The sequence below is a fragment of the Typopeltis vanoorti genome, chromosome 3 (genome assembly GCF_054136105.1).
Source record: "Typopeltis vanoorti isolate ZY-2024b chromosome 3, IOZ_Tvanoo_1.0, whole genome shotgun sequence".
NCBI lineage: Eukaryota > Metazoa > Arthropoda > Arachnida > Uropygi > Thelyphonidae > Typopeltis > Typopeltis vanoorti.
The window spans coordinates 143,240,681-143,266,214 of record NC_143551.1 but is presented as its reverse complement, the minus strand read 5'-3'; the positions used below and the strand labels follow the sequence as shown (position 1 = coordinate 143,266,214).

The 25,534-nt window shown below is 34.9% G+C and overlaps 1 protein-coding gene across 2 annotated transcripts in view; it reads left to right on the top strand.

The window, feature by feature from the left end:
- Positions 1 to 4,577, top strand: part of LOC150108624 (intracellular coagulation inhibitor 1-like) — a 28,957-nt gene extending 24,380 nt beyond the window's left edge. For both annotated transcript variants that reach the window (XM_090416085.1, XM_090416084.1), the window contains exon 2: positions 2,897 to 4,577. In XM_090416085.1, the coding sequence (XP_090272211.1) occupies positions 2,904 to 4,118 (1,215 nt within the window). In that variant the 5' untranslated portion in view covers positions 2,897 to 2,903 and the 3' untranslated portion in view covers positions 4,119 to 4,577. The remainder of the gene's footprint in view (positions 1 to 2,896) is intronic.
- Positions 4,578 to 25,534: the final 20,957 nt, after the last annotated feature.

The window sequence follows — 25,534 nt, the reverse complement described above, 5'->3', positions numbered from 1 at the left end:
CTATGGAAATGAAAGAAATGAATTCTTGACAATTTATTGGTTAACTTACGTCAATTTGCTATTAGCTCTGAAAAAGATATGCTTTTTTTAATGTTTACAATTTTGCCTTTTTTTTAAGGTGTAACTATCAGAACAATCTGTCTTCGATGAACTTCTTAAGCACATAATACGCTTAGAGCTTGTGATTTTTTTTCCCAAAAAAATCACAGTATACAGAAAAGCAAGTTCGTTAAGTTACTCTTTGCGTACGTTATAATAAAATAATATAGATTAAAAAAAATGAAAAGCAAAGCAAAATAAATTACATATTGTCTAGTTAGAATATAATTATAGAATAATGCAGGTATGTTTTAAATTGATTTTATAATGTTCGTCAGAGTTTATGACAAATGGATTGTTATAACAATTATATTTTTTTTCCTTTTAATTAAAGAGATGTCAGGTTTATCTACTTTACTTCAAGCTAACTTTACTCCAATACTTTTGTCTCTATATACATGACAGTATGGGAGTATCCAATGAAAATTCACAAACTGTATTTATTTATTTATATTTTTATTTTATTTTTTTCCCGAAAATATAAAGAAAGGTGAAAACAATAAAATTTACTTCGACAAAAAAATTCTGTTCCTCTTGATCTTCAGACTTTCCTCCTCTAAAAAAAAAAATAAAAAAATAAAAAAAATAAAAAAATAAAAAAAAAGAGAAAGAAAATTCAGGATATCTCATTGAACACCCTGTATCTGGTAGACTTATAAAGATAGCAAACTGGGGCTGGAAGTCGAGGAAGAAGGTTTTTTCTTTTCTTTTCTTAGTATGCATATCCATAGAGGCTATTAGATTCGTTCTTCCGTACCTATTTATATTGAAGTAACCATAGGTCTGATCGGTTTGCATAAGCAAAAGTGGGAAATTAATCCAAGAGGAAATGTAGGTTTTGATTATCTGGATGTTATCATACAAAAATGTTTTGAACTTTTGAAATTTGATTCGGCTATGATTTATTAACTTAAGAAAATTCGAATTCTCAGTCTTATGAAGTTAGCTACACGTTTCTTGAAGCTTTGATATTTTGTGCACTATGAATTTTGTCAGGTTAGAGAGAAGAAAAGAAAAGAGTAGAATAGGTTAAGATTTAATCGATATATACAAGAAGATTAAAAATGTCAGAATTCCATATGAATTTTGCTATTATTTTAGATATTATAAAAGTGAGTGCATTAAACTCCTTACCATCGAACTAGTATTTTGATGTTAAGAATGTTCTCGATTTTGGGAATTGACTAGAATTTGAATTTCAACTACAAGAAAGCCATTTAACAAGAGAGTATAGTACGAGGGTGGTCTGAAAAGTTCTCGGCCTCGACCATAGATAGCAATACTATTGGCAAGATTTTTTTTTCTAAGTTGGTACATCTGTCATAAGCATCCATGTGAAACTGCAGGTCATTCTATCAAGTAGTTTGTTTTATACAGCTGAAGCATTTAAACGTGGCCGTACCAGCCTTGAAGATGATCTACGTGAAGGAAGTCCAAAAAGTATAATAACACCAGAAATCATTGATCAAGTGCACGATATGGTATTGGATGACCGGCGAGTCAAAATGCGTGAAATTGCTGAGACTATAGGCATTTCAGAAGAACGTGTAGGATATATTTTGCATGAAGAATAGCAAACGAAAAAGCTTTGCGCAAGATGGGTTCCTCGCTTGCTCACATCAGATCAAAAACGCACTCACATGAAAATCTCTGAACAGTGATTGGAGCGTTTTAACAAGAATAAAACTGATTTGGTGCGTCTATTTATTACTGTGGATGAGACGTGATTTCACCATTGCACACCAGAATCCAAACACCAGTCAAAACAGTGGACAGAAGCGTTTTTTAGCGCCAAAGAAGACAAAGTTGGTTCCATCAACAGGAAAGGTCATGGCATCGGTGTTTTGGGATGCTAAAGGCATTTTGTTTATTAATTATCTTGAAAAGGGTAAAACAATAACCGGGGAATATTATTCCTATCTTTTAACCAGACTAGACGAAAAAATTCGTAAGAAGAGACCAGGTTTGCAGAAGAAAAAATTCATCTTTCATCAGGACAATGCATCTGCCCACAAAGGTGTTTTGGCAATGAGAAAATTAAGGGATCTGCACTATGAATTGTTGGAACATCCACCCTATTTCTCAGATTTGGCTCTCTCTGACTTCTATCTCTTCCAAAAACTAAAACTCTTCTCGCTGGTCAGCGTTTTTCTTCGAATCAAGAGGCGATTGCAGCTATAGAGGGGTATTTTGCAGATCTTACTAGAACCACTACACGGACGGGATAATGGCGCTGGAGCATTGCTGGAATAAATGTATTAGTCTTAAGGGAGATTATGTTGAAAAATAAAAATAATTTTGAAATTATAAATTCGTTTTTTCATTGTTAGGCCGAGAACTCTTCAGACCACCCTTGTAACTGTTATAATCTTTTTTTTTTTTTTTTCATGACCTTAATGAAATGCTGAATCTGGTGTGGCAGAACGTGCCATCTTGACTAAGCAGACAGTATTTTGGAAGAAAACTAAACTTTTACATAAAAGTCTATTTCTTATAGAGTGGTTATGTAAGGAGAGGTCTTTCTGCACTAACTCAACTTAGAAACAGATCTGATGGCTTTCAGTTTTCCCTTTTATGGGAAATATTTTTATATTGTGTTTAATAATTGGGAAGTTTATTGACTATCTTTGTCCTATTAACGCTATGCACGTTTTTGAAAATGAAGTTTCCTGTGATCCAGAGGCACACATTTTACAGCTAATAAATTTATTTCACGTAAGTTTCCTTCCTTAATTTTTATAAACATGCAGTTATCTTAATATTTATGTTTTTTTATTGTATTTTTTTACTGTTTCAGAACCATCATGAAAAACGTTTTAGTATTCTGTGCCACGATCGTTTTCTGTCAAGCGGATGTTTCTTCCAAATCCCAGTTAGTTGACGTTATTTATCCTGGTAACCCATTACGCGTTATTGAGACAAGTAATGGTTTTGCATTTTCTCTCGCCAGTCATCTTCCTACTGTTGGAAATCTGTTTTTTTCTCCAATCAGTGCTTCTATTGCCTTAGCCATGATTTATCTTGGCGCTTCAGGGACCACTGAAGCAGAAATGAGATCCATATTAGGTTATGACACTGCTGATTTACAACCTGAGGCTGTACATGAGGGATTCAAACGTGTGCTACAAATGGTATCCAGTAGTAAGAAGGAATACGATCTTCGTCTGGCCAATACAATGCTAGTTCAGCAAGATTATCGTGTTATATCCAGCTACAAAGATCAAATCACCCATTTTTATAATGCTTCAGTACATGAAGTGAACTTTGCTGACTCACTTAGTATTCTAAAAAGAGTGAATGCCTGGACTGCCTGGAAAACAGAAGGAAAAATCACCACGCTTCTTCAAGAACCACTGGAACCACTTACTCGGCTGTTTCTTCTGAATGCTGTTTACTTCAAAGGTACTTGGAAAACTCGTTTTGATCAACGCTTAACTATGCCTGATACTTTCTATAACAATGGACAGGTGCCCAAAACCGTTCCTATGATGAGGATTAGAAGAAAATTTCCTTACACTTACGTTGTAAAGCTAGAGAGTTATGCATTAGAATTACCTTACAGCGGAAAAGATATCTCAATGTTGGTAATCCTGCCAGAGAAACGGGATGGATTAAAACAAATTCAATCTCTTGTCACATCTACAGTCATCGAAGATATCATACAAGATTTGCGTGAAGTGCCTGTACAAGTTACTCTACCTCGTTTCCATCTTGAAGAAAAATGCGATCTTATTCCTGTGTTGAAAGAAATGGGAATCAAGATGTTGTTCGATGAAGAAGCAGATTTGTCAGGAATTACTTCAAATAAAGGACTGTTTGTTACTAAGGTAATTCATAAATCGGTGATTGATGTAAACGAAGAAGGAAGCGAAGCCGCTACTGTTACAGGAGTGGCAGCTGGAGTCAGAATTGGTGGTCCACTGGTATCTTCATTTAATGCAGATCACCCGTTCCTCTTTATTATTCGAGATACTCATACAGGTTTGATTCTCTTCATGGGAAAAGTAAGTGAACTGTAGGAAAACATCTCTTTACATCAGTGGCAGAACACGGTGTTCGTTATAGTCACCATATTTTTTTAAAACTCTATTAAGACATTGCTGTTTAATTGATACAGATGTTTGCTGCATGGACAAAGTTTTGCAAAAAGACCGAATGAACTACATTAAGAGTGCATCGCACAGCTTTGTTATTTCTTAATTTAAAAGTATTCAGTTTTTAAATGGTAATCTTCCGAACATTCACTGTGACAAAATGAACATTTTTGAAACAAAATAAAGCTTTATATTATATTATATATTTTTGTTTTCTACGACTCTAAATTCGCCTCATATTTAAAATAAGTCGCTTTTAAATGACCCTCTTACTTATGTATAAGAGAAAATGTTAAATGATAAAACGCAGTAAAGGTTGCGCAAGTGTATATAGTCGTATAGAGTGGCTAGTAAAAAGTAAAATAAAAACTAAATCTTCTTCTACCTTTTTCGTTATTCCTTTTGACTTATTTATCACTCCTTCATAGGACACTTCTCAAATGTCAAACTTAAAATTATTTTCTAGTGAAAAGTGAATGTGTGAACTATGATATAATCAATTGACCTCCTTATCATTAATGAAATCTGCAGCTTTAAAGAGCACTATGTATTGCAATAATACAAATAATTGCCGAACTGGCTGAATGATTGAATAGTATTCATCTAGGTGCTACACGAATATTATCGACTGGTGTAAGACACGCCTCGCTTATTGGATATCTAAAGTGACTTGAAAAAATACTGTTTGATAAGTATAGAAACTACTAATAGGTTTTCAACTTTTTGCTGGTTGAATTCACTTAAAAAATGCACATCATTATAGACACACAAAGTAGTACGTTTCGGTTTAAATTCCAGATATGAAATTTAAATAAAATTCGCTGAGCTAGAAGAATCTGATGATACGCATACTTGCAGAGGAACGGGCCAATGAATAACTAGCACCTTCTACAATGCTGTACACTATCGAAACAGTCCTGACCACAACAGCATCAATACAAGGCACTACACAGCAACTCCAACAAAAAAAAAATCATAAGCTATTTAGCGGAATCAGCAGCCAACTTATTAATCTTGCCTATCTGTATACATCGGTTGGAAAGAAGTCAACGGACACCATAGTGTGAGGGACAAACAGCCATGGCGCTCATCTTAAGATGTAGGACCTCCTTTCGCTGTGATGATTGCAATCTTACGGGGAATACTTTCCAGAAGCGTACGATAGCGATCAATGGGAAATTTTTACCATTCTTCCTGTTCGCAAGTATGAGGCCCTGAACTGTTGTGGGAAGGATATATCCTGGATCCAACCAGTCCAGTTCATCCCACAGATATTCAATAGGTTGAGATCTGGGCTCTGTGGAGGCCAGTCAAGTGTGATGACATTCGTGTCCACAAACCACGCAGATACAGCAGTAGCCTTATGACACGTTGCATTATCTTGCTGAAAGAGACAATCATTCCCGTAGAAACGCTGCTAAATAGGAGTAACTAATGGTTCAGAATGTTCGGATACCTCTCGGAGTTCAATGTCAGTCGCAGTACAAATAGAATTATGAACCAAACCAGAATAAAAAAACATGCCCCATACCATCACACCGCCACCTCGGAATTTCATAATTGGGGTTACAATTCGCTACACCCGTCCATCTGCTTGGTAGAGGATGTAGCGCGATTCGTCTCTCCATAACACAGCTTTCCAAGCTTACCAGTCCCACTGTACAAGTACAAGCTCTTTGCACCACTGAAGACGACGCTACTTGTTGGATTGGGTAATGTGGGGGCTTGCAAATTGAATCTCAGTTTTAAATGTTTTGTGTAGATTCGTGTTCCAGTCGATTCCTGGAACTCCGCATTCAAGATGTCGGCCGACGAATGGTGGTTTTTACACATTATTCGTAGCACCCTACGACCCACTACACTCACCGAAAGTGAGTGTGGTGGGTCGTCCACTGTAGGTAGCACTTGCAGTTTACTCCCTGCGCTACCATCTCAGTATGGTGTTACTGATTGTTGAACTGGGATGGCCGAGTTTGTCAACAATTTGCTGAACAGATAGGCCTGCAATATCTCATTCTATCACAACGCTTCTTTCAAACTCCGTCATTTCCCTTCTCGCAGCTATTTCACTAGGACACAGTTGCACTGACTTGGAAGCATCATATTCTTCTAATTAACACCGGCTACAAATCTGTGACTCGTTACATGGCAAGATGCAACTTGTCCATCGTGGTGTGTCCGTTGACTTCTTTCCAAGCAGTGTATTGATGTATTGTTTAATCTCAAAGAATAAATTTTTCTTTCTCCTCTAACATTTCCGCCATTAATAATTTAATTTTTGGTTTAAGAATTTGTTTTATAACACTTGATGCAGTATCATGTTTCAACAGTTGTACTAATTTTAACAATTGTATGAGAGTAAAGCTAACGAGGATGAATCAAAACGACTGTCTTTATTTATGAGCATTTAGTAAAACTCTTAGCTTACCCAAAAAGGTGGTATCTGCAATCACGACAAAAGGTAGATCAACAGCATATTGAAGTTTACTGAAATATACTCAGCACAGTGTATGTTTTCTAAGTTGTATAATAACGGGCTTTGAGAGGGGGGGGGAAAAAAGATAAGTAGTGCTTTTATTCATCAGATAAAACAATAAACTTACGGGTTATATTGCAAAATGTGATTTTAAAAAATTCTTGTAAAATATCATTCTCTAATATGACAAAACTTTAACCAATCTCTATCGCACATTCATTTGGCACGAGAATTAAACATGTAATCTTTTCTTCTTCAACCCATCCGTCCCTTAGGAGGGTAAGAACCCCAGATTAGAGATCACAACGAATTAATGCAGCCCGCACGCTACTCCTCTGCTGCATTCCCGAAGAGCAAATATTCATGCCCGTAATCTGTGTGTTCACGGGGACGGTTTGCCTGTTTTAAGGCACGAAAAATCCGAGTTACCAGGGCATAAACCACCGTATAAGGCGGGCTAACTCGCCACTCACTAACTCACTTGAAAAGTATTGATAAATATTCCTCTTCTCATAGACGGGATTTTAACTAAGGTCTGCAACCAAAGGGTTGCAGACCTTAGTTAAAACTTAGTTAACCAGTCTATACCAACGGAGCAACGGAGGCTGAATTCATGTAATCAAAATTGCAAATTTGCCTTAAAATAGAGCTGACTTACAAGCTACAAGAAGTTGTAATGGTAATAATATACACGTATAAGATGTCTATAAATTTCAAAAACTGGTTCTTGATGTAATGTGCACCTCCGCAGTTCAAATGGAAAGGTTACGCGTTTTTATTTAATTGTTTTAAACATGTGAGTTGTAGAATTGTGGTCAAAGCATCTTAAGGCTTATGAGACTTATTATGTTCTCTAAATTGATTCTGTTCTTCTGGTCCGCTTGCCTGCTTTGCTGGATGAAAAACCTGAGATTCCGATAGGAAAAACTCTACCATCTTACAGATGAGATTGGCTAATTCACTTCCAGATGAAAAAACCATAATAAAGGATCTGCGAGTTCGGGTTTGTCCAGCCAAAGAACGCTATTCGATAATGACTAAGTTAGTAAACTGTTGTACTTTGTACAACAGAGCATACTAACTTAGTATATATATATATATATATATATACTAAGACAGGCTTCAATACTGGGGAGATGGTTGACGTTTCTTTCTATATTATGTATGAAGTCTAAATATGGGAAACATTTTGGTGAAATCGCAAATTTATGGCCTCTTGCTAGAACATTTAATTCGTCTGTTGTTAGTGGACGGTTACATAAATTGACTACCCATTTTTCCGTTGGTAATTTGTTAGTGATCTTTTTTGATCGATTTAATAGATTAAGGAATATATTATGTAGAGCACTATTGCTTTTATCAAAAGCTTTTTTTCCTGAATTCTTTGAGACAGTTATAATTAATTGTAGCAATTCTTGGTTTAACGTATTTGACAAGTCTGTTTCTAATTCTGTAATATTTAAATTGTTTGTTGCTAATTCATGCTTAGAAACTCGTAACTGATTGAGTAGTAAGGAATGGCTTGCTTTACAAGGCTTCTAAGTACTATTTATTCTTCATCATCAGTACTACTGTACTGATGATGCCCTAAGATACTTAGGATGAAATATTTACAATTAAATAATCTTCACTGTAGTTAATACGTGTGTTTCTTTTAATTATAACTTAGTATATGTCTCATCTCCTAGCATAATACTACTAACGTTATTTATTATAGGAATGAGATAGTCATAAACCATGTTCGGCAACGAAGTTTACTTTATATTTCTAATGACAATATCACAGTTTACTTGATGTCTACTTCTTTCACTCGAACATTTTTAGACTTACTTCAAACAAGATGGGTAAATCCTATAGTTATTTTCTAGGATACATGTATTGAATACTATTGTTTTGTAGGCTGTAAGCCAAATAATATAATATGAGGTTTCATATTGTAATATCAGGTTACGCTAAAGTGGATTCAAGGTTATATTGTGCGTGGTGTAATTTAGTGCTTGTGTAAAACTGCTGTAAAATCGCGCCAAAAACGCAGAAGAAACGAAACGCAACAAGAACAGTTAAGTAGCAAATAAGGTTTTCTCCACTACAGAATACACAGTATTGAAATAATTTAACCTCCGAAATCGCTAGGTTAAAGCAGATTATTAGACAGACAGCGAGGAAATTAAATCGACTGGCGTTTAGAGGAATATAGGGAGTATAAAAAAGTTGTTCAGCAGCAAAATGGAAAACAAAGTACAGAATCTTGAAAGGTAGTGCATAATAACAAAAATCTGGTAAGTAAAGTTGATTGAAAAGGTAGAATGTTATGCCATTGATGAACAGGTTACAACTTCAAGTTTTTCCTGAGTAAAAATTAAGAATATAACTCAAGCAATTGAAAAACATAAAAACAAAAAGCAAAAGAGGTCGCAATTATGCGTGGCCGAAAAAATTCACAGTAAACATTTTCGCCCTAGGAAAATTCGCCGCATACATTTTCGCCATAAAACATTTTCCCCGTAAGACATTTTGCATTAATTTTTGTAAATAATCAATGGTTGATAAAGGGTATTATAAAATCATTAAAATGGATCATTATTAAGGTGAATGCCAGTGATACATAACATAATGAAATCATTTAAAAATTGTGCAAATTAAAAGAGATGCTGCGTAAACAATTCACTTTTTGCTTCGGATCGTCAATTCAACAAATCCATCACTAATATCGCTCATCGCAAGAAATGCTAATACTATGAAGCATATAATTTTCATGTTGGATTCAGCATCTGTTTAATAGCGTAACTTCAAACCAACGCCAACAATTTTGCGATAAAGATTTTGTGCCATATGAAATAAACAACCTGTTATAGTTGTAGATGTAAATATGTTAGAAAAAGCGTTGATAGTTGCTTTCTCGAAGTCAACCATTAATGTTTCGGAATCTAACGATGAATGTAAGCCCTTTAAGGCACTGAATAATCTGCTGTAAGTTAATTCTGATTTGCCAGGAAGCAAAGCGAAAAGCTGCCATGGAATCCTTATGGGTCTCATGCCAGTCCGAAGCATGGATAAAGGAGGAGGATCGGTCAGTTGAGCGTCGATGCTCTGACCGTAAAGAAAAAAAACACGATTGTTATCTGATGCCTATACGATCAACAGCTACAATATGCCGGCTCGGACGTCTCCCGGATCAACAAGGTCCGGGATTCCAACAAGCAATCTGGGATTGGATCGAAAAGTAGGATACCGAAAGGAAACAGAAACTGAAACTAACAGAACTATTATCAGTAGGAACATGGAATGTACGGACATTTTGGATGTTAGGAAAACTAGAATTACTTCGCGAGGAAATGAAATGATATCGATGTGATATACTAGGGCTGGCGGAGTTGCGATGGACAGCAGCAGGAAAGATAAATAGATACTAAGTCATGTGGTCATGGCATGACACCAAACATGAAGCAGGAGTTGGTTTCCTTCTTAACAAAAAAGCTAGAAAGGCACTGTTAGGCTACAAACCAGTCAGTGAACGAATCATAGCAGCAAGATATCAAGCAAAACCATTTAATATATCAATAGTCCAGTTATATATGCACCCCACATCTGAACAGCACAGATGAGGATATTGACTTATTTTACAAAGATTTGGTGTAAACAATACAAATAATACCAATGCAACATGTACTAATTATTGAAGGAGATTCAAATGCTAGAATCGGAATATATAGAATGATGATTGGGAAAGAGTCATGGGAAAATATGGTTTCGGAAAAAGAAATGAATGAGGTGAAAAAAATGTTAGAATTTTCTGTGGACCCCGAGATGATGTAACACAAGATTCCAGGAAAAGGAGTGTAGAAAATGGACGTGGCGATCAATTAATGGGAAAACCAAGAAAATGACTGATATGATTATGATTAAAAGAAGATGAATAACATCGTTACAGCAGTGTCGAACTTTTCAAGGAGCGGATATAGACTTGGATCATAGTTTAGTGATTGCAAACATCAAGTTGAAATTAAAAAGAAAATATAAATCCGATCTTCAGAAACGAAGAGAGCAGGAATAAGTAAAGCAGAAATAAGAAGGTACAGAACAATATTAGAGGAGAAACTTAAAAGTATGGACAAAGAAAAAATTCGAATCTAAGAGTGAAATGATTAATGAAGACGATAGAAGATGCAGTTGAAGAAACAGTACCAGAAAAAGAAGAGAAGATGTGGATTAGACAAAAAATTCTGAAGTTAGTACAGGAGAAAAGAATGTTGAAGATAGAAATGATACATCAGAACAAATAGAGGAGCATATAGAAGAAAGTGCAATGAGGTGAAAAAAGCAGTCAGTCGGATAAGATGAAATGGTTAGAAGCCCAGTGCAATAAAATATAGAACAGTACTATGGAGAGTATAAATCTAGGGAGGTGTACAAAATGGTTACAGCCATTAATAGAAGGTAGCAAACAAAACAGACCACAGTTAAAGACGAAAAAGGCAAATTATTGATGAATAAAGATAAAATTGTATAGCGATGGACAAGATACTGTAGTGAGTTATATGAAAAAAAAAAAAACCTAGATTCAGATAGCGTTGGGAAACTAATTGAAGAATTGAAGATGATATCACCACCAGGTAATGAGTATGATATGGAATCGCTCGATTGGTATCGAGGATCTTGTTGATCCGAGCGGCTTCCTAGCTGGCATGTTGTAGCTGTTGATCTTATAGGCATCAGATAACAATCGTGTTTTTTTCTTTACGGTCAGAGCATTGACATTCAACTGACCGATCCTCCTCCTTTATGCATGCTTGGGACTGGCATGAGACCCCTAAGGATTCCATGGCAGCTTTCAGCTTTGCTTCCTGGCAAATCAGAATTAACTTACAGTAGATTATTTTCAGTGCCTTAAAGGGCTTACATTCATCATTAGATTCCGAAATGGTTCCTTAATGGTTGACTTCGAGAAAGCAACTATCAACTTTTTTTCTAAATATATTTACATCAACAACTATAACTGGTTGTTTATTTCATATGGCACAAAAGCTTTATTGCAAAATTGTTGGCATTGGTTTGAAGTTACGCCATCAAACAGTTGTTGAATCCGACACGAAAATTAAAGGCTTCACAGCATTTAGCATTTCTTGCAATGAGCGATGTCACTGATGAATTTGTTGAATTGACGATCCGCAGCAAAAAAAGTTAATTATTTACCCAGCATCTCTTTTGATTTGAAAATTTTTAAATGATTTTATTATTTTTTTTATGGCTATTTTGCCCGCTTTCGTTCAGGAGTACTCCTCTTTTTTAATGTCATTGGCTTTTTACTCAAGAATTCTTATGACATTGCAGATGTATTTTAGAGATAAATGTATGTAGAATAATAGAAGAAAATTCGCACATACCTTTTCTTGGATGTTGTTGCCTGTCTTCCTTCTGCGATGTGCATACTTCTGCTTTGTGGTTTTAAAAGGGAAGTTCAGGGTAGGCAGTGGGAGAATTAATTTGAAAAAAAAAAAACAGGTTTTTTTATATAATGTATACATATTTGTTACAAATAATATATTTGTAAGGGCGGTAGAGCGCTTTTTTGTACGGTGGGAAAAAGATGAAAAAGGGGGCTGAAAATAGAAAGTATTTTTAAGAGGAAGGGGAACGGTTTATGGGAAAAGGGGCCCGGGGAGAGGGTTACCGGGGTGCGAGCCGTTTTGATCGTGTGTGTCGTCGTCTGAATTCATGGAGAAAGTGAATGCTATGTCATCTCGGCTTGGCGTATCTGCCTTTGAAGTGCTTATGTTATAGTCTATTGGTCGGAGTTGTGACCTAATTTTTATGTTATGGAGTTTCTAACACTCGGAGATTATGTAGGGTCGGAGGACGTTGATTGAGTTCTCGTCACATTTTATGGCTATCGTTTCTGATATTCTAAGCATTGTTTCGTTGTCTTGTCTGTCTATTATTATGGTCTTTTTGACGATTTGCGGGGCATGTTTCTGTTCAAGGGCGTGAATTTCTATTACTGTTTTCCCTGTACTTTGTATTCTATTTTTCTTCTTTTTGATGTTGAATAATAGAATACAAAAAATGCAAGAATACACAAAATGAAAATAGAATTACGAAGAAGAGGTTATGGTGTCAAACGATTCGACTCATAGGCAGTGTAGAAGAAATGGATGTGTGTTTTTGGATGTCGGGAATGAGTCTGGGGGAAGATTGGATTTCTATAAGAGAGACAGCCTACACTTGAATACGTTTGGCATCAGGAGTCTTGAAAAATTATAAATTAACATGACACCTAACACAGAGAGTCGGAGAATTTGAGGAATCGTGAGAAACTATATGCAATAGCTAAAATGTTAAGTAACTACGTTAATGTTGGGAATGGTTATTATTATGGAAATGGTATGTTGAGAGAATGATTCTGTGTTCGTCCGGTTCGGACCTATCAACCATGGGTAAAGATATCTACATAAGTAAGGAACTAGATAAGAAGAGGTCAGTAAGATGTCGCACTATGCAGACCAAAGGCAAGAGTATGCAAAAGACCATGCAGGTAACTTCCGTCTATGCACGAATGCTAGAAGTATCAGAAACAAGGGAGTAGTTTGTTGAATTGGTTAATATATTGACACCTTATATTATAGGCATTAGTGAGACCTGTATATCAGAAGAAATACTAACTGGTATTGAGTGCAAAGAGTGCAATATTTTTTTTAGGAAGAATAGACAGCATAGGAGAGGATGGGGACATGCTCCTAATAATATCAGATCAGTTGAATCCAGTTAGAGTTGAGACCTATGACTGCAATATAGTAGCTGTTTTTCATGTGGCAGTGTGTTTGAATCCATCTGGTGTGAGGTGGAGGTAAACAATACCAACTACAAAGTGGGGTGTTGTTACAGACCTAGCGGATGAGCTAGTAGTGACGAAGAAATGCATCACCAGATAAAATCGATGGGTGCGAAAAGAGTAACATAATGGATACTTTAATTATCCGAAATTAATTGGGTAGCTGTTAATTAACATGGAAATGAAACTGAATTTATTGAGCAGTTATGAAGCAACTTCCTCAACTAGTACGTGACAGAAGGAACTCGTGGTCAAAGAGTGTTAGATCTCATTATAGTGTCGAGGGGGGGGTCAGTTAAAGACATAAATCTTCTGCTTCCAGTTGGTTACAGTGATCACCTAGTGCTCATTTGGAAAGTGGCAAAGTTTATGAATGTTCCATTCGGAATGCTTGCATGCTGAACTGCAAAGCAGGAAATTATGATCACCGGAGGAATATGCTGGGTTCTGCGCCATAACATCAGTTGTTGGATGGGAAAGATATCGACAGTGCATGGGAAGAGTTTAAAAAATAGTTAAATGATATGATATCAGAATGTGTCACTAGAGTTCGAAGAATAGAGTACTAGTGAAATGAATGCGTAATCTAATTAAGAGAGAGATTCCTAAGAAAATGATAATGTGGAAGGAGTACTGCATAAGGATAATGTCAGTTATGATAATTATAAGCAGTAGACCAGAAAAGTCACAAGGTTTGTACGGAAAGCTGCCTCAGTATGATAAGAAACTGGCTCTGTAAGTTAAAGACAACGTAAAAGAATTCTATCGTTATGCGTCAAGTAAAAGAACTAATGGCTCTGCTGAATACAAATAGTATATGGGTGACTGATCCAGAAGAGATTGTTCAACTAATGAGTAGATTTTTATAAAAGCTATCAACCTGGTACAGGCAACATTGAACTCACCGCTACCTCTTCATTGAATGAGGAAATTCATGTGTATAAGAACAAAATACTATAGCTTTTGCACAAAATGTATAAGAATTCTACAGTAGGTACTGATGGAATATCAGCACCGATGGTAAAAGAGTGTTTAGCTGAACTGGCTGTTCCTTTGACCAGGCTACAAAATTTGAATATCAGAACAGGTAAGATTCCGCACGAGTGGAAATAATGTATGTCCCATTGCACAAGGATGGTGCAAAGACCGATGTATCCAACTTTGTCCAATCAGTATCTCAGGAGAGGTTGTCAAGATTTTGGAAAAGTTAGTTAGGGCTTGCATTCAGAAATGGGATGACAGATTCACAGAGAATAACTACTTTGCAATGAATAGCATGAGGGAAGTTCATTTTTACCAACTTTTCTACATTCCATACTAATGTCACCACTCAATTAGACAAGGGAAATAGAAACACTATGATACTTTTGATTTTGCTAAGGTTTTGCAGAATACAGCATGGAAGACTTACATAAATTGCAGAATATGGGATTGGATTATGGACTATTGGCCTCGATAAGAAGAGGACTGACTGACTGACGGATATTGAAAATTCTCATATGAGGAGTGTTAGATCTTCAAAGTATTTAGTGATGTGCCTCAAGGACCACCCCTTAGTCCATTGTTATTTAATCTATATATTAACGACATTGGGATGGATTTGACATGCTACATACAGCTATTCTGATGATGCAAAGATGTTTGCAAAATAATTTGAATAGGCTGGAACTGGGGTATGTGAAAATAGCTGTCATTTCAATGTTAATAAATGTATAGTCATGCACTTTGGTGCGATTATATTTCTAATGTGGTATTATATTGGTGGGATTACGCTAGAAGAAACTGATCAGGCTAGGAGTGTTGGAGTTATAGTAGACAGGAAGTTGAAGTTCAAGGATCATATAACAAAAATTGTAAATACAAATCGAAGAATAATTGCAATGCTGAAACGAACCTTGGCATGTAAAGATAATGAAGTCATTTTGCGTCTTCAGAAGGCATTGATAAGACATCACTTGGACTATTGCGTGCAGGTCTGGTCTCCTGGTTTCCGTGGTGATTTTAGTACAGTGAAGAAAATGCAAAGAAAGTGTCAAAAATGATATCAGGATTGTGGAATAGTGATTATGCAAAGAGACAGACTGAGAATTTGTTGACTGCAGACACTAGCAAACAGAGAAAGAGGAGGATGGGGTTATAAGATTGAGAGTTACAAACTTTAGAAAGGGTTATACAGCATTTCAATAAATGGAATTTTTCATTTTATGAAGGGTGAGAAAAGAAAGTGAGGGCATCCTTGGAAGTTGAGAATGAATTCTGTCAAGAAGAGAACGAGGGCTAGATTTTTCTCTGATAGGAGTGTTGCATGATTGGAATGGATTGCCGTTGGATGTATTGTGTGCAGGCAGTGTGAATGAATTCAAGAATAGATAAGACTGCTGGTAAGAATAGTATGGTCTCTCTTGGTGAGTTGTTGACTGTCTGGAGGCAGAACCGGCGCTAGGGTCTTTGCCGCCTGCATGCAATTTCTATATAAGCGCCCCTGTAACGATCCGGGCTTGTGTGGTTCTTTTACAACAATAAAAATTTTAAGTTATTTGAAATTTCTTAAAATATTTGACAGAACAGCCACACGTTGGTTCGCTAAACGTAACGAACCGGGGGTGTTGACTAGGCAGGATAATCGTTAAAAATCCAAATATTCAAAAAATTCTCAAAAGTTAAAGCAAATTTTGATAAAGCCACTTCACTTTAATCGTTGAATAAAATGATACAAGGATTACAGCCTTCTAACCGACCGGAATCGCTAACAAAATTAACATGAATTTTAATTAAAGTTAAAATTTATTTGAACTAAAGTTTAAAAAATTCTTACATTTTACAAGTTACTAAATTCTTAGTAACTTGTAATTTTTTTTTTTAATAATTTTTATAAGTGAAACTATCTTTTAGTAAAATAATAGAAACACAAGATAGATGAGAAAATAAGAAAATAATTCAGAAATAGTTAAAACATTTAATATAAGTAGTCAAAAAATAACATCTTTACAGAATAACAGAAAATAAATTAAATTACATAAATATACTTGGAATTTTTTTTATTAAAATTTTAGGGTTTTTGATTTCATATTCACAAAATTAGAAATAATTGTCTTACCGTCTAATTCCGCACATATATCATTTTCAATAGCTATTAACGCTAAATTAACAAGCCTCTTTTGTGACATAATTGTTCTTAAGTAAGTTTTAATCAATTTCAACTTGGAAAAGGAACGTTCACCGCTCGCTATACTAACAGGTAAGGTTAATAGCATTCTTGAAGCAATTGAAAAGTTAGGGAAAAATAAATTATTGGACACAATAAAATTAAGAATATCGAAAGGGTTTTGAATATTTAAATTATCCTTCCGAAAAATATACCAGAAAGCTCATAATTCGTCATATAGTTCTATTGCATTTACGTCTTTATTGTCGCCGTCCTTCAAGAGAATCTCTAAATCGTCACACTTCTTTCGTAAATCTTCGTTATTAATTTGTAGTAATCTATACAAGAAATAATCATGATATGTTTTTAGTTGTTCAAAACGTTCTATTAACAAACACATTGCGACTAGGGCCGACTCTACCGACGGTGCAAGACGTGCATTTGCACGGGACGGCAAGTTTTTTTTGGGTGGCAAAAGTGGCATAAACTATACGAAAAATAAGGGAGAAGGGGCGGAAAAATATCCTACTGCACGGAGCAGAAAAATTCCTAGGGGCGGCCATGATTGCAACGTCTAGAAGTGTATAAAACACATTCACTCTAAATTTATCTTCTAGCGATTGTGTCGTTTCGTCATGATGCTCGTAGTCAAATTGCCGTGTCTTCTTTCGTCATCGAACTTCCGTACCAGTTTTAAAGAAATTCTAAAAACCTAATGTTCTCCATCCACCTCTTCACTGAGTTCTTTTGCCGTTTTTAGAACTTCTTTAAAATTTGTATCTCATCGATACTCTTGAAGAGTATTTAATAATATTTTTTAAGAATATTTTAAAAAATAAGAATATTTTTAAGTTTTCGATAAATTCTAAAGCAATGTTCATATTTTTGTCTTGAAGCATTTTACTCACAGGGTTTATTCTCTTAAGTAAATTATGCTAAGTTATAAGAGAGCAAATAAATTTGTAGTCCTTTATTTTAGCACATAATGTTTGTGCTTCATGCTGATTTTCTTTTTTAAAATTTTCATTATTTAAAATTTCAAAAAGTGCATCGTAAATTTCTCCTAATTGATATCGTAGAGAGCGGATTGCATTAATTTTACTTTCCGATCGCATTTCTGATGGCTGTTTCAATGTTAAATTTTTTACGAACTTTAAAAGGATTGCCCAACGTTTGTAAGAGAATGAAAAGAAATTGTATATTTCTTGAATAATTTCAAAGAAACTAATTGTATCTGCATTCACTTTGGCTGCATTTAATGATTAAATTTAGATTATGAGCAGAACATGGCACGTAAAAAGCTCGAGGATTTTTGTTCAAAAGCAAATTTGGGAGCCCATATTTTTTCCCTTCCATATTTGTCCCATTGTCATACCCTTGACCTTATTTATTTGGATAATTCCAATGAATCACTTCAGAGTTACTTAAGTACCGATATCCTTGCTTGTGTTATTGTTCATTCATTTCTTAATATGCTAATTTCGGTAAAATCAGTGTTTTATTATGATTTCAAACTCACAACATTCAGTATCTTATTTTTGTCAGAAATTGATTAGTGAACTGTTCAAAAGAGAACCCAAATTCTTTTGTTAGTTCTATTGATATTTCTCGGATTACTCTGAAATGTTTGGAGGAACTTTTTCGAAGCCTTTCTTCAATCGGATTTAATCACACTATGGCAAGGACAAGCAGGTTTTTTTTTCCCAGAAAGTCGGGTTTTCGTCATTTATATTCAGGAAAATCGACCTTAAAATCCACACTATTTAAGACAATAACATATACTGTTAGGGTTAAGTACCAAGAGATGGCAGCACTTGTGTGCAAGTCTCTTCCTCAGTCGCTACTTATAATTAGGGATGGTCTTGGGTCAGCTTTAAACAGGGTTATAAGGCCTCTCCTGCTCCCTGTAAGGGAATAAATGGTGGTAACTGAATTTTTTTCTGCAGGTTTGTTCATCGATGAATCCTGTTTTATCTTGCCTTTTTATACTCTTTGGTTCAACTATGATAGTATTTATTCTTCAGTTTGAAAATGAGCATATCTCTTCCTGTTTAGGTAATTCTTAAAAAGAAACACAAATCTTTATCAACAAATTATTTTCCTATTGATCTTACTTGAATTCTTTATAAATTAATTCATAAATATATTAATGAATAAACTATTCCTGTATGCAGACTGTGAGTCAGTAATTCAGTTACTAAGTTACTACATTGTCATAGCAATATTTCACAAAATATTTGAATTTGTACTGTTGCCATTACTCTGGCAGTCACGATCTGATATATCATTCCAATCAAAAGTCTGTTCCTCTCAGCATTCCCTTTGTCAACCAACAAGGCACAATCAAATTCCACAAAGCTCAAAGCTTTCTGCGAGAAATGTAAATTTTATTATGTCAGTCTTGGTCAGCTACTGTATGTGACACACCAAAGAGCTCAGATGGGATGAAAATAAAATAAAGAATTTATTCATGATTGTGACTGAAAAAAAGAATTGCAAACAGTAGCAATATTCAGTGGCCAGTATATGTAAACTGGCCCACTGAATTAGAAACCCGTATACAGATGTACTGTAGGTAAACGTCACTTACGTAGAGTATATGCAAAATACATGGTCACGTGAGTCAACACGTGTTCTAGACAACCATTTAACGATGTTACTGGTCACTAGTCGTCAACAGTGGTGATCACAGTGGAAAACACAAAAGGATCTCTTGGAAATCGATAAAGAGCTTATTGTGGAGTCTCATCTAGCTGGAGCCATGATTTTGAAAAAAAGCAGAGCCGACTGGTTCCTCAAAAGTTGAGATATCTCCGGTGTTTAATTAGTTGGAAAATGACCCAAATTGCTTGTCTATGAGACATAACTGGTACTAATACAGTCTGTCAGGAATAAGATCGCCATTGTCTGAGAAGGTTTGTATGGACAAACAGAACTTAGTGGGTTCAGCAATTGAATAAAGCAATCATTGAAGGCTGTTCCCAACCAACATTTCACTAAACTATGAGCATGGAACTGAACAGGATCGGTATTGGCAGTAACATGACTATAAGGAAACAATTAATTTCAGCAAAGAACCGAAAAGTTCATCTACAGTGGTAGCAGGCAAACTGTGACTAGATACTGGAAGATTGGAAAAACGTGATGTGGTCCGACGAGTCACAGTACACCTTGTTCTGATGGAGACAGTTTGTCGGGAGTCCCATAAAGCAATTCACCCAGCTTGGCTTGTAAACACTACTCAAGGTTCTGGAGGTGATGTCATACTGTGGAGTATATTCTGCTGGTACATAACGGGTCCTCTGATATTGCATCCTGCAATGTTGACTTTTTTTTTATCAAAAACCTGAAGATTGTTTCATGGACGAAAATGCTACTGCTTTATTCCCCTATAGGGGGTAGGCAAGGCCGTTTTATCCCTAACTTTTAGAGACTGACTGGGCAGTTCAATGCACTTCATAATAGGAGTGCATCAGCACTTTCTAGAGTAATGAAATGCCGCCATAAATTCTAACATTTACTGTCCAAGCGTTAACAGAAATATTTGCATTAATAGAAATATTTGGCCTGCACTGAACAGAAGATATCAACTTTGACCTTTGGTTGCAAAAAGATATTTAAAATCCTGTGTTAAACATTTTTGTAAGTGTTTTTTTCTGAAAGTTGATTTCATATCAGAACATCAGGTGACAAAGTTTTGCAATAGTTGATTGGGCCATAATTCTAAACAACTCATTCTATCAAGTCATGGGAAATGTAGATATAAACAAACATGTATTTATCGAATGAAAAATGTGTCATTATTTAATTCAAAAGATCAAAACGAGTTCGCTTTCTTCTATACAAACGAATTTCAGATAGAATATCCAACTATAAAGGTTTATGTGATAGAGTAGTTTTGGTCAAATTAAAAATTAATGAAATCACATATTAGCTCAGTGGAAGTGAAAAAGTATTATAGCTCTTGAAGACTAAAATGGAAGAAAATTATTTAGCAAACAAGAAATCACAGAAGAAGCAAAAATTTTTTACATGTACAAAAGTGATGATAGAAAGAAAATTTCAGAATCAGAAAAAAAAAAAAAAAATAAATAATAGATTTTAAAAATACCTCTGATATACCTCCATTAGAAATCTTTGAAATTGAAAAGCATTAAAACAAATGAAAAACAATAGATCTTCCAGAGATTATGGTTTAATGATAAAGGTGATCAAATAAGACAGGGATATTCAAAAACAAGAACTGAAAATCCTACTCACTAGATGCATTGATAAAGGAGAAATTCCACAAATATGGAACAACGCAAACCTTATTTCACAAAAAAGGAAGTAAATTAAAACTAGAAAACTACAGACCTACTAGTTTCTTATCCCACATTTATAAGCTTTTCACTAGAATTATAACCAATAGATTAGAAACAAGACGATTCAATGCAACGGTCTGAACAAGCTGGTTTCAGAAAGAACTTCAGTACAATAAATCATATTCCATAAATAAACCTGCTTATTAAAAAACAACCTTCTTCATTTATGCGAATGCTACATCAAATATCATTCTTAATGAAAGAAACAAAATAATTCACATAAAGCAAGGAGACACCACTTCTAAACTCTTCATATTAACACTGGAACATATGATGAGTAATTTAGAATGGTCCAATAAAGGAGTCAATATTAATGGAATTAAATTAAATAACCTAAGATTTTCTGAAGATATTCTTATTATTGCAAACAATATGAAAGATGTAAAAGAAATTATAGAAGATCTAACAACCAAATCGATTGAAATTGAAAGACATTAATTCTGAGAAAACCCAAATAATGGCAAACCGAAAAGGTTATGATGAGAGACACGTTATTATGGTAAACAATAAAGAAATTGTTAACAATGGAAAAACAAAGAGCCATAAAAGAAGTGAAAAGAATAATATGAATGGAATGGATTAATGGAAAATGGAAGAATTTTTAAACAGTTTTTAATAAAAACTTAAGAACAGAGAAAAACTGTTAAACCAATGTGTATTGCCTGTTATGACATCTAGAGCAGATACCTGGCCAATCTAAAGGAAAAGAATAGATAAAATGCAAAAAAATAGAAAGAAGAATGGAAACATGTCTGCTAAACATAAGGTTCAGAGATAAAATCAAAAATAAAGAAATAAGAGCTAAAACAAATTTTTAGGTATTGGAGAAAGCATACTTCGAAAGAAATGGAAACAGAGAGGACACATTACAAGACTCAAAGATAACAGAGGGACAAAAGTTATACTAAAGTGGCAGCCATATAAAAGTAAAAGATCAAATGGTCAGATGATATAAGGAAAATAATTGGAACTCTTTGGCACCAAAACGCTCAGGTTTTCCAAATGGAGAGAATTGGGAGACAACTATATCCAGAAGTGCTATAAAAATGGTTAAAAGAAGTAGAAGAAGATTGTTGTTTCTAATTATATACGTTTATTAATAAGAAATATATATTTGCTTATTTTTATGGAGCTTATTTTGATTTTAAAAGATATAGCAGAGTCTTCCTTAAAGCAGATTTTAATAAGTTTGTAATAGTAATAATCAACTGATAAGGTGACTGTTAGGACTAATATCTTAGCCTGTCACCATGACTTTAACTCTGGTTAAACTAGCTGCTGTAGTTCACAAAATTAGGGAGCGGGTTAACCAGGCATTTTCCTATTATAATCGGAATAAAAATAAAGATGAATTCCCTACAATTTCGCAGGTGAAAAGAACAAACAATGGAGAAAACAGGTCAGAATTTTCAATTTTTATGCTATTGTTACAGCTAAAGATAAACCTTGTCATCTCATTTGGACATGAAAATAGATCTGGGAATTACAATTCAAATAACGCTATACATCAATTTGATGAAACTGATAATGAAATGTGATTTACTACAAATTGATTAAACAGGGCTTAGACTTTCTTTTACATGTTTCAGATCATTTTCTTTAGCTAGAGTCTAAAACTCGCATATACAGATGCTCAACTTTTGTCCAATATCTATATAATAAATAATAAGCTAACGTCTTTTATTCCTTTATAGGGATGAGGCGAGGTCTTTTAACCCTATCTAGCTTTTGGAGACGGAGTGAGCAGTTTCAACCTCCACCCGCAGCCATTCAGCGATAGCTATCCAATGACTATATAAGCAGCAACCGCAGAAGTGACGGGCCAACAATCTGCCATCTATTGGTACCTAACCCTAACAGGATATGATGATGTATGAAATAATTTGCCTTCTACAGTCGATTTCCATGAGTTTACTGGAGGAAAAACCCGAGTTTTTCAGAGAAAGCCTACTTATCAGTGCCAGAGATCAACTAACTTGGGAACCGGTCGAAGACAGGCTTACCAAACGTTCCTCCAGTCGTCGACTAGTGAAGACTAGATAGACTGAAATCTGTCTTTTACGGCGGTCTAACGCAGAGGTTGCTCCACTTCCACTGAGATACACAGGCCTCAATATCTGTATAGCTGAACATGTTTTACAAAATCTTACCATAGTTATAACCTTGTCGAATGCTTACAGCTAATGGGCAAATATCCTTCGACTAAATTACCAACATACTACAAGGCTTGGGCATTAGCTAGTATGCACAAATTGAATTTAAACAAACAAACAAAGAAAGCGACTACTTTTTACCTTTTACAACAAATAAATGAAAATAGACAGTGAATATGATTATGTAATTGGATACTAATCTCCACAAAAGCAATTATCTTCAGAAACGCATACTCACAAGAGAAAATAATATTCCATCAATCTGAGTCCAAAAAAAAAAGTTTCTGGTTGAAGATATATGCAGAAAATTAAAGAAACCATGGATTGAATTCTTCACTGTATTGTGCTTTACTGGATATTCACTGTATTCTCATCAGTATTGAAAGAACAATAGGAATAAAACTCAAAAGTATTATTATTATTATTATTATTATTATTATTATTATTATTATTATTATTATTATTATTATTATTATTATTATTATTATTACTGATACCTCCAAAAACTATGCTAATAAAAAGCACAAAAATTTTACTCTCTTTGTAGCAAGTCGATTATACTATTTCATAAATACATTTTCCTCGTTCATTTCAAATGGTGCCAAAACCTTACAAGAATAGTAGGGTAGAAAAAAAAATAGAGAGAGAAGCGATTAGAGAGAAATCAGATGGACATGAAGAGTAAGCAGGAAGAGGGAAACCAAAAATATATGCATAAAGATAATCAGGTAAGTAAAATCAATTACAGAAAGAAGTATATTATATGGTATAGAGATTCAATTATGAAACTTGCGATTTATAACTGTGTTATTGCTTCGAGTTTTGCGTGTGCTAAAATACCATCTAACGCCTTTTATTCCCTTATAAGGAGTAGGCGAGGACTTTTAAATCTAATCTAACTTTTGGAGACTGAGAGGGCAGTTCAATCTCCACCAGTAGCCAACCAGACATAGCATTCCCATGACTAATCGCAAATTGTAAGCATCGACCGATCAAGAGACCGGTAAACAAGTTCAGCCACCTGTTGCTACCCAATCCTAACAGGATATGTTACTGTCTGAAATAATGTGGGTTCTATGGCCGATTTTCTTGAGTTTAAGAGACGAAAAATCCACCCGTCCCAGAGATCGAGTAACTCAAGAAGCGGTCGAAGATAGACTTAAAAAGTTCCTCCAGTCAGCGACTAGACTTGAACCAAACTCTATCTTCGAGCCACCTAGCGCAGAGGATGCAAGCGCCACTTTCACTGAGCTGCACATGCCTTGTGCAAAAGGAATGTAATTGAAAATCAGCACAGTAACCAGCATGGTAATTCTTGTAGGAACAAGACATTTTCTGGCAATAAATACAATATGAGAGAAGATTTGAAAGGACTTCTGGAAGAAGCAATAGTGAAGATTTACAAAGTGAAAAGAGTTAGTATGTTAGCTAAGGAGAGATTATGGACTATGATGGCAAACATCTCGATGTGTAAGCTGTGTAGATAGCGCGAATTTTTGAATGTGTGCAGTGATGAGTATGAACCCAGAAGGGAATTATAGAAGAAGAATGGCCTGCATTTGAATCCGTTTGATATCACGAGTCTGAGGAAATTATTTATTGGTATTAGACCTAATATGGAGAGTCAGGATTATGATGGGAGGAATGATGATAATCTATGCATAAGAGTAACCAAGTTATGCAAATATATTCAATGATACAAATATGCTTAATAGCAGAGATTATTATGATGAAGAGATGATTTTGTGTTCGACCGTTTCGTACTTATTAAGTATGTGTCAAGATGTCTGTAAAAGTGAAGCATTAGATATTAACAGTAATCTGAAATTATCCAAGTGGATTATGCAGACTACAGGGGAGAGTATACAAAAAAAAAAGAATGGAGATACAATAGTATCTCTGTACACAAATTTCGGGAATATAAGGAGTAAGAGGATAAGTTTGTTGCCTTAGCAAATATGTTTTAGCCTCAGATAATTGATGCTAGTTGGACATAGACTCAAAAGCAGATAGTAGATATAATGACTGGTATTGAATGTAAAGGATACAGCATTTTTTAGGAATGATAGAAAGCTAGAAAGAAGAGACCAGAAATATGATGCTATTGACATCGAATGATTTTATTCAATTTAGGGTAGAATGCTAGAATTGCAGTATTAGTACGTTTTCCCTGCTATACCGGTGAGTTTGAGATTACAGGGTTGAGGTAGAGTCGAACAAGATCAAACACATCATAGAGTATTGGTACAGACCTAATGGATCAGTTATTGGCGACGATGAAATGCATCGACAAATAAACCTAATATGCACTAAACAAGTAATCATCATCATCATGACTATATTTATCAGGACAATGATTGGGAAACAGTGAAAT